Below are 11,141 nucleotides of genomic sequence, written 5' to 3'. Positions count from 1 at the left end.
ATATAGATTTATAGATAGTTTAATAAACTTTCTAATCGTATATAATAATATATAAAAGTAGCTACATACATATAAAAATATAACCAACAATGGCTAATTATACATTAAATCTTAAGTTTCATACATTTTTCCTATATAATTTTATGCACAAGTTTATAAAGCATAAAACACACTAATTTGTGCAATACAATACAGTAAATTAGCTACATACAATATTATTATTGTTATATTTCAACTTCCCATGTTATAATCATTTACAATTTCAACTCAAATTCAAATTTCAAATCTCCCCACATTCCCGCCAACAATTTAATCCCACCAAGACAAGTGTTAACAGCGGCAACACGTTTCGTACCTTCCTTTCCGGTTCATGTTCGATGTGAGTGGACGTGTGTTGTGTATTTATTAATTTCGGTAAGTTCTTCAATGGCCAGTTAATTTGTGATAAACTATAAAACACGAACCGGTATGTAATTGGCTTAGAAAATAAATTTATATATCCGCCATAAGTGTAGGCATTTTTGTAATAGTACTACACCACATAACCTCAACTTGTTACACTGACTTACAAGTATTGATACAATATTATATTATATATAAGTTTGTTTATGTTAAAAGTTGTGTTTGGGTGTTTCTAATACTTATTGTGTTTCCTTTAGTATAATGGCTGATACAGAAATGGAAACATACGAGGACATGGCCCCAGCCCATGTGGAGCCTGTTGCTCAGCCTGCGGAGCTCCCTGAAATCAAATTGTTCGGACGGTGGAGTTGTGATGATGTACAAGTCTCTGATATGTCACTACAGGTAAGATAATTGATTGATAAAAAGTTGTGGAAGTTAGTGGATTGGGTGCACAATGTGTTGGGTGTTCGACAAGTTTTTATTGGGGAAAATGATTGAACATGTTTACCCTTAATGGCTTTAATTTGAATAATAATTAAGAATTAATAATCCAAAGATTACAACAAAACTTGTTCTGATAATGGATTGAAAATAGAAGCTTTTGTCAAAGAGGTTAGGTAGGCTACTGCAAATGAGTTTTTAAATTGCGACAAGTGGGTTTGGGTTCTATATAAGTCCTTTAAAATGCTATTTTATCGCATGCAATTGATATTATAGTTTCGCTTATGGACAATATTAACGGTGACATATAATCCTAGACTTATAATTAATTCTTATATTTCTTTGGAAAGTATGTCTACAATTGACTTGATTCAATTAACTCTATTTATTTTAAACTATTTCAATTTATTAATCTTTTACTATTATTTTATTTTTTTCTAGGATTACATCGCCGTCAAAGAAAAGAACGCCAAATATCTACCCCACTCTGCTGGTAGATACGCTGCCAAGCGTTTCCGCAAAGCCCAGTGCCCCATCGTAGAACGTCTGACCAACTCCCTGATGATGCACGGACGTAACAATGGCAAAAAACTGATGGCCATCCGTATTGTCAAGCACGCTTTTGAAATCATTCATTTGCTTACTGGAGAAAATCCATTACAGGTAATAAAGACTCATTGTAATTGATGGTAAAACCTAACCTCCAAATGGCACAAGTGTTGGGTTTAGTTTTTTAGTTTAGTTAAGTGCAATAAGTTTATATTAAATTTTTTGGGGTTGGTCCAAATATAGTGCTGTGTCTGTCACTTCAATTGACGACTTGGTTTCCCATTTGGACTAGAAGAAAAGCTGTAATAAAACTGGATATACGTTCAATTTATAACGATGTATCTGGAACCATACCGCAACACAACTTAAGCCCTTTTAACATTATTTGTGCTTTTTTTTAAAAAAATAATTCATATTTATATTTAATATTTGACAATTGTTCGACTATCTTTAAAGATTTTAAGTTAAATTTAACCTAACATAACCTCAAAAAAAAAACATAATGAGTTTAATTTAATTACTGACTTTCTTTTAAATCAATAATAGATTGATTATTGATTATTGAATAATACATTTTACAGATTTATTTTTGGCAAATACAAAGAAATACAGTTGTTCAGCCATCTTTAAGTTAATTTAGGTTGTGTCATTAAATTTAATTTTATTTTATAATTAGCAAGATTTTTGCTTACACAGGTTTAATAGTTCTATGAATTTTTTTTTGATAATTACATAAAATTACTGTATAGATACAATGCTGCAATTGTTATTTATTATACAGTTATTTGGCTAACTTTGAATATTTTTAAGTCATTATTAAATTTAATTTAAAATTGGCAAGGTTTTCTCTATTACTGTTGTAATAAAAGGCGTTTTACGGATTTTTTCGATAAACATGAAGTACTGGAAAAATTTCATTCATTCATTATTGCAAAGTTTTTGCTCAATTAGTAAAACCAATATTTGTTGCAACAATTGTTCAGCCATTTGCTAAAGGTTTTTTAAGTTAAGTCGTGAAATTTAATTTCAAACTCTAATACCTTTTTTCTTGCAACCTGTAAATAATATAGTATTTGATAGATACTATATATTGCAAGGTTTCTGATAGAAGTCTAAACTATAGTTACTTCTTTTTCTTCACGAGTTAGAACCTCATTCGCTTTTGTTTATACCCTTTAAAATTATTTATCTGAAAATACTCTGTTTTAACATATTATTAAGTATTATTTACTCACTTAAATGTACAAATTTTCATTTAAATTATTCCCATTTTTCTTTTAATTTAATTTTTTACTTGTTTCAGTTATTCAGGAAACTACCTTTTTTTAGATTCACTTTTTTATCCTTTTGGAGAGATTATGAAACTCTACTTTGCCTTAACAATTACCTTAAATATTTGTATGAACAGAAATTACCTATAATTTATTTAATCAAAATAATTATCCTTATAAATTTGCACTCATAAATTTCTGAAAATTTTATGATTTGCTTGCTAATTTTTTCAAGATCTGAATTGTGGTTTATTTTTTTAAATTTTGCTCGTCAGTAGAGTTCTTTTGCTGTGTAATAATACATTTATAATTTTAAACAGTTTGCATTTATTTTCAATTACATTTTACAAATGATCAGTGGAGTTCTTTTTCTAACATTTTTAATGATTTTTACATTTAGTAACCAGTTTTTACTCAAATTAATCGCTTAAGTAGTTTTTTTTGCTATGTATGTCCGTCGGTAGATTCTTTTTTCCAAATTTGAACATCAATTGTTCCTAAACATTTTTTTTAATTTACAGTTCCTTTCATTTCCAAACCAACTTCTCTACTTGCTCATAAGCAGGGTTTTTTTTTTCTTGAATTCCTTTATCAATAAGTTCCGAATTTGCTTGTCAGTAGTGTTCTTTTTCTAAACTAATATTTGTATTTTTTCTTAATTCCTTGCCAGTAGAGTACTTTTTTCTAATATTTGTATTTTTTCTTAATTCTTTGCCAGTAGAGTACTTTTTTCTAATCACCTTTTAGTTTTTTTTTGTTTTGCTGGTCAGTAGCTTTTTTTAAATTATGATTTTTTTTGTCAAGTTAAATATCAAATTAAATTTGCTGGTCAGTAGAGTTACAATATTTACCAATTTTTTTTCTGATTAGTTTTTTTGTAGGTTTTTTCTCTAGATTAAAAACTTGCTTGTCAGTAGAGTTCTTTTTTTTTTCAAACTAGTAATTTCCAAATTTGACTATAATTATTTCTTTATTTTTCTCTTTAATTTATCAATCATTTTCTAATTTGCTCGTCAGTAATTCTATTTTCCAAAATTGCTCATCAGTAGAGTTCTTAAATTTTCTCATCAATAATTTTCATAATGGCATTTCAGTAGAATTCTTTGTCATAAATAACGTTTTAACAATAATTTCCGAGTTTTACCTATCATTAGAGTTCATTACACATTTATTTACATTTTTCATTGAGTTTCTTTTCTCTAATAATTTTCTCTTTAACTTTGTTTTAATTTTGTTTGACGGGAAAGTACTTTAGTGTCTAACATAACATTTAAATTTAATTCTTAAATTGGTCTTTGTTGTTTAACAAATAATTTGTGATGTTGGTTGTCAGTAGAGTCCCTTTTTGTCAGAACACATTTTTTTAATGGATTTTAGTTTGATTGTCAGTATATATTTCTTGCTATTAAATTATTATTTACTATTTTGCTAATTCATAATATAATTTTGATCAATTGTCAGTAGTCATTTTTGATTTGTGATTATATCTCCAGTATAACAAATTTCTCAATATTATCATGTTTCTTGTTTTTAGTCTTTTCTTTCTTAGTTTGCTTGGCATTTGTCATTTTAAATGGTTAAATCTCAATTCTATTTGATTATTCACACATAAATTGCCTTAAGATGAAACGCCACTTACACCAAGCGCACCCGAGCCTAAGCAAAAACATACGCAAAACCTTTGCATTATCTTTGCACAACACCGCAACCACTCATAAATTCCACTAATTCATTACAATTAACTACCTCTTTATCATCTAACAAACTTAATCAACCATCTAATACTCATCAAACAATTTAATTATCTTTTCCAGATCTTGGTAACCGCCATCATAAACTCCGGCCCCCGCGAAGACTCCACGCGTATCGGTCGCGCCGGTACCGTTCGTCGTCAGGCCGTCGACGTGTCGCCGTTGCGTCGCGTCAATCAGGCCATCTGGCTGCTGTGCACCGGAGCTCGCGAGGCCGCCTTCAGGAACATTAAGACGATCGCCGAATGCGTAGCTGATGAACTTATCAATGCTGCTAAGGTAAGATATAAAGGATAGATGATTGTAATAAAAGATTAATGGGTATGAAAAAGAAAGATTTGAGAGATAGATGTGAAAAGGATATAGATAGATGACTTGAAAGGGATATAGATAGATGATGTGAAAGGGAGAGGGCGTGATAGAAGTGAAAGAAAGATATATAGGAGTGAAAGTGATAAATAATAGTGAAAGAGAGAGATAAATTTGGAATAGAGATAAATTAATAGATTTGAAATAAAGAGGTAAATAAATAGATTTGAAAGAGATAGATAGATTTGAAAGAGATGTGGATAGATGATGTGAAAGGGATATAGATAGATGATGTGAAAGGGAGAGGGCGTGATAAAAGTGAAAGAAAGATATGTAGGAGTGAAAGTGATAAACAATAGTGAAAGAGAGAGATAAATTTGGAATAGAGATAAATTAATAGATTTAAAATAAAGAGGTAAATAAATAGATTTGAAAGAGATAGATAGATTTGAAAGAGGTGTGGATAGATAGATTTGGAAGAGATGTACATAGATAGATTTGAAAGGGATATAGCCAGATGACTTAAAAGGGATATAGATAGATGACTTGAAAGGGATATAGATAGATGATGTGAAAGGGAGGTAGAAGTAGATATGAAAAGGATATGATAGATAGATTTGAAAGAGATATAGATAGATAATTAAATTGATTTGATCGAGATATAAATAGATTTGAAAGAAAGAGATAAATGTGAAAAACAGATAGATGAATGTGAAAGAGATAAATAAATTTGAGAGATAAGAGATAGGTAGATAGTTTTGAAAGGTAGATAAGAGATAGGTAGATGGATGTGAATGAAATAAACAGATTTCTAAGTTAGGTAAATTTGAATAACCTGCTAGCTCTTTAAATTATTTTTTTTGCCCACTGAGCATTTCTAAAATAAATTTATTTTTATTTCATAAATATAGATTATAATGTATTCTTTACTTGTTGTATTAATATTTTTAAATTTTATATTTTTGCTCGTTAGTATATATCAATCTTTGTAATTTAAGTGCAGATGGTCATAAAATTTTAAAAATTAAACGCGAAAAGATTTGTTTCAATCTCTATCTACAAAAGCATAAAGATAGTAAATATGAAAAACATGAATAAATATGAAAAACTTAAAGATAAAATGGAACAGAGATAAAAATAAATATCTTGAATGTGATAGAGACAAGAGAACAATGGAAATTAAGATATAACAGATAAAATCGAAATAATTTCCAAATTCACTCATCAGCAGAGTGCTTTTTTCAAATTCATCAAAAATTCAGTTTTTTCTTTGGAAAAATAAATTCTACTGACAAGCAGTTTCGGAAATAATTTGTTCTTCAGTACAGTTCTTTTTTTCTTCAAATTAGATACATTTGCTTGTCATTGAAGTTTTTCTTAAATTAATTTAAGAAAATTAATTTTATTTATGAATTCTTTATTATTTAATTTTAATTTTAATGATCAATTAATTGGTGAATTGACTCATCAGTGAGGTTTTATTTTTATGAATTTACTTCTCAGTAGAGTTATTTATTCCAAACCAATAAATTCCAAATTTGCTTGTCAATAGAGTTCTTCCTTCCAAACTAAAAATTTCAGATTTTTTTTGGTTAGTTTTTATTTGAATTTGCTTGTAAGTACAGTGCTATTTTTATTGACATTTTGCTAATAATTTTTGAATTTACTCATCAGAGTTCTTTTTTTCAAAATTATATCTGAATTTGCTAGTCTTTTTTTTTGCAAACCAAATTTTACTACATTTGCTTTAAGAGTTTTTTCTCTTAAATTTTCAAATTCTCGAATTTGGCTTGTCAGTTTTTTTCTTTTTTCTATTTTTTTTTATTAGCAATTTTTGAATTGCCTTGTCAATAGAGTTCTACATTTTTCTTACATTTTCAAAATCACTCGTCAGTAGATTTTTTTTTCCCAAATTAGGAATTTTGATTACTTTCCTTGTCATTAGAGCTCTTCTTCCAAATTACAAATTTCCGAATTTGTTCATCAGTAAAGTTCTTTTTTTCTTCAAATTAATTAAATTTGCTCATCAGTAGAGTTCTTTTTTTCTTCAAATCAATAATTTCCAAATTTGTTTCTTTACTAACAAGCAAATTTAGAAATTATTCGTTTGGAGAAGGGTTCTTTTTAATTTTTTTTATGAATGTTTTCTGAATTCGCTCGTCAGTAGCGGTTTTTATCTTAAATTTCTAGCAAATTTTTTAATTTGCTCATTAGTAGCCTTTCTTTTTCCAAAAATTGTTTTTGCTCAACAGTCAAAAAAAAACTATTTTTAGCTTGTCAGTAGAATCATTCTAATCTGATTCCAATTTTATCCAAATTTTTCAGTAGTTCTTTGTAAATATAACATTTTTTCTGAACTTGTAGTCATCTATCTTTAATTTTATTCTCAAATTTGCTTGTTAGTAGAGTTCTTTTTTTAAATTACTTTGTTAGTTGAGTTTTTTTTACGGATAAGAGTTCAATACAAAAAATTACAGTAGATAGTTAAATTGCTAATTTTAGTTTCAGCTGTCCTTTCAAATGCTGACTTGGTGTCTCCTAGAGCCATTTCAGTTTCGCTTATGGACTATATTAAAATTTTGCACTCTATCCTAGAATGTGGTTCTAATTGAATAACCACTTTTCTTGGAACGTGTAAAAACAATACAATTAACTTATTACTAACATTTATAAAAATTAAGGTTGCTTAAGTCGTACTTCGTATATATATTTACCTCATGGGTATGTGTAGGTTAGGTTAGGTCATGTCGATAGTTTTAATTTACAACCTTTAAGTTAAAGTTGTACCTGTGCAAATTTCTTTACTTATACTAGTTTAATAAAGAGTATTATGTTTACTTTTTATAAATAGTAAATGATTACAATTTTACACTCAATTTAGGTTAAGCTAGGTTATGTCGTTAATTTTCACTCCCAACATTACACACTTTTTTAAATCTGTACCGCTTTAATAAAAAGTATTTTTTGATTATTACAATGAAACTAAAATTAGAATTTCATTACTTAATCATAATACATATTGTTTAAAACCAAAGATTTTCTTCAAATTTACTTGTACTTAAGTATACTAGTTTCTTCTTAAGCAAGCTTATTTTAAATTGTAACAAATAATTTTTATATATAGTTTTACTATCAATTTTTCATAAATTGAGGTTTTAATATATATTTTTCTTTTTTTGCAGGGATCATCAAATTCATACGCCATTAAGAAGAAAGATGAGTTAGAAAGAGTAGCCAAGTCTAACCGATAAACATTTTTATATATATCTGAACTGTTACCAGAAGGGGTTTACGATTGGTTTTGTATCTTTTTTTTGGTGCAGTTAAATAAAAGCTAAAAATATGCAATAGGGTTTTTATTAATTTCTTAACCCAAATCCTGAATCCCTATAGTACATATATATTATATATATTATATATATTTTATATTTATTAAATTATATATATATATATATATATATATATTTACAGTACCAAAAATATTCAAAAACCTCATCTTAAATATATTTATTACACATATTAGGTGTGTAATGATTTATATATTCTTATGCATTATTTAAAATATTTTAATTTTATTAAATTAATTTAACAAATCAAATTTTCCTTTAAAGTTTAATTTTCACATATATAAATTAGTAATTATTATTACTGATAATTGTAAGTTTTGATTCACTTGGTTTATAATTGCAATGGGTTATATAAATAATTAACTATAAATACTTTTAAACTATTAACTAAAATAGTTCAATCTGTATTGAGATAAATTTATTTTGGAATGCAAACAATCTATTTTTAAATGTTCTCATTTTTTGGTTAATTTTATAGAGCAAGGTGTAAGCCAATTTTTTGAGAATTAAATACTACTAGTAATTATTTACTATATAAACCATAGTAAATAAATGAAATATTTTATTCTATTTTATTTCATTTTATTGCTTTGTCAGTTATTATTTTGTTAAAATTGTGTACTAAATTTGCAAAAATTAAAATTTGCTATCAAATTTTTTAAAATTAGTACACTTATATATACAGAAAGACAATCCTCATAAATTAGGTTAATCTATTAATCTTGTTTATACAAAAGTATTTTGGTATCTTATCTTTTTGGTTACTTTTTTTATTATGCAAATTATTTGGAAAAGTGTGCTAAAAGAACAATGTTTTTCAACGTTTAAATTTATTTAATTAATTCACCTTTCAAATGTACAATGTCTACTTGACATATTGTATTTGTAGAAATCTTTTAATAGGCCAGCAAGGGAAGATCTTTCGGGATGTTTATTATTAAGATGAAAAAATCTTTAAGCAATACATAATCCTGAATCGTATCGAATTAATAATGTTAATATTTAATTTAATTTTGACAAATTAAATATAAATATAAACCAACTAAGTTGAAGCTAAAACAATATGAGGGTCTTACAATGAATTCAATTTTAAAGTTTAATGAATTATTTTTATATAATTTTGTTCCACCTGTTACAAATTGTTATATACAGATTTATATATAATTTTATCTACTTTTTAATGATACATAATAATATATACATGTTTGAACAAATTATTTAAAAAATTGATAGAAATATAAACTAGAAAAGCAGACATCTTATCAATAGTACATATTATGTAAACAATTTTTTTTTAATATAATTCCGTTCCAAATGATTTAACATATTATATACAGCTTCATAGATAATTTTATTAGCTTTTTAATGATATATAATAATGTTAATATATTTAAATGAATTTAAGCAAAATAAATATAAGTTTAAACCAAAGCGATGAAACAAAATCAATATGGGAGCTTTAGGATGATTTTAATTTCAAAGCTTGACGAATTATTTTTATATCATTTTATTCCGACAGTTACAAATTGTTATATACAGATTTATAGATAATTTTATCTACTTTTTAATGATATATATTAATCTATATGTATGAAGATGAATTTTACCAGAACAATACTAATTATAAAAAAATTAACTAATGAGTCCATTGCCTAATTAAACTATAAATTTTGCACAATTTCTTTATTTAATTTTGAACACAAAGTGTACTAAACATTCCATACTTATTTGTAGGCAATTTTATTAGCTTTTTAGTAATTTAATATATATTATCAAAAATTTAATTAATTACAAAATTAATTTTATCAAAAATATGTGTATCAAAAATCAAATAGATAATATTTAGATTTAGTACATATATAACAATATATATATTAATTTAATTAATTCATTATAAAACTATATTTAATGAAAAAAATACCTTAAACTTTATCACAATATATAACAAAATATTTAATAATTAACATATATATATATATATATATATATCTATATTAATTTTCTTAACAAATTTGTATTTTAAAACCCAACTGTCGAAACGAATTATGTACATTTGCCCACCACTATTATCCTCGTTTGTGATTGGTCAACGCAAGGCGTAACGAACCGAACACGAACGAACATGTCCGAACAGGATCCGGCTTTAAGGAGACATATTTAAAACATCTTTATATAGATAAAATAAACTTTTAATAACTTTGTGTCGTTATAAGTGTAATTAATTGAAGAAATGTGTTAATAATAAGTGTAAAGGAATAATAATATAAGTTATAGTGAATGAGATATTTGTTGAAGGATTTACAACATTTTGACAGTTTGATGAATCCTTGATTTGTATTCATGAAAAATGTTATACAAGTACAATTTAATTCAATAATGGTGATATAAACAATATGTGGTTGAAAAAAGTGCATACATAAACACCCCAAAACAAGAACTACTGTGCAAAAATTCCTTAACCCAAACAAATCCTATTTTTTCTACCATAACCTCAAATTGTCTCCACCAACACAATCAAAACAGTATCTCACAAAGACTCCAATGTCAACTGATAACATTTGCAGATAAATAAACATAAACATCAGCATATTCTGTACTTTCAGAATATCCATTACTCATCTCAAATAACATCAAACGTATTTCCTTTCATTCTACAAAAAACATTCGAAGAAGGCACATGTAAAAATGTTGAAACTAATTGTGTTTTTTGTATTTTTAAGTGGATTTGTTAATGGACTCAGGTGGAATGTTTTTAAAGCTGGAGGCAGTTTGGGGAGCCCCCATTTGAGGAGACATCATAAACATTTGCCACCCGAGCAATGGTTTGAACAGAATTTGGATCATTTTAATCCGATTGAGAATGGGACGTGGAAACAGGTAATAATAATGGATAATTGAAATATAGTAGATTTTAAAGATATTTATGTACTTTTTAATTTGGTACAATTAAAGTCTAATAATTGTATTATTGTAGTATTTGTAAATATCAAAATATGTGCTCGAGTATAAGAATTATTTCTAATTAATATCCAAGTAGTAAAAATGAAAAGATATGAATGATGTAATTT

General features: G+C 26.4%; 2 protein-coding genes across 3 annotated transcripts in view; both read left to right on the top strand.

Moving 5' to 3' along the window:
* The first annotated feature begins 336 nt into the window (after positions 1 to 336).
* On the top strand, positions 337 to 8,064 carry LOC113378550 (40S ribosomal protein S5). 2 transcript variants are annotated; one of them, XM_026619099.1, is made up of 5 exons: positions 337 to 414; positions 660 to 807; positions 1,288 to 1,509; positions 4,481 to 4,696; positions 7,909 to 8,064. In XM_026619099.1, the coding sequence occupies exons 2-5, from the start codon at positions 664 to 666 to the stop codon at positions 7,975 to 7,977; spliced, it is 651 nt and encodes a 216-aa protein (XP_026474884.1). In that variant the 5' UTR covers positions 337 to 414; positions 660 to 663; the 3' UTR covers positions 7,978 to 8,064. The 2 variants fall into 2 exon arrangements, with proteins under 2 accessions (XP_026474884.1, XP_026474883.1); XM_026619098.1 differs by having other exon boundaries at positions 372 to 466.
* A 2,694-nt stretch (positions 8,065 to 10,758) lies between these two features.
* The window catches only part of LOC113378536 (putative serine protease F56F10.1), a 51,844-nt gene continuing 51,461 nt past the window's right edge, over positions 10,759 to 11,141 (top strand). Inside the window, exon 1 of the mRNA XM_026619082.1 lies at positions 10,759 to 10,950. Coding sequence (XP_026474867.1) covers positions 10,759 to 10,950 — 192 coding nt within the window. The remainder of the gene's footprint in view (positions 10,951 to 11,141) is intronic.

This window comes from Ctenocephalides felis, unplaced genomic scaffold, assembly GCF_003426905.1.
Source record: "Ctenocephalides felis isolate EL2017-DRISC unplaced genomic scaffold, ASM342690v1 CF-g0.4_SCAFFOLD_01886, whole genome shotgun sequence".
In the NCBI taxonomy this organism is placed as follows: Eukaryota; Metazoa; Arthropoda; class Insecta; order Siphonaptera; family Pulicidae; genus Ctenocephalides; species Ctenocephalides felis.
This window is presented reverse-complemented; position numbering and strand designations above follow the sequence as displayed.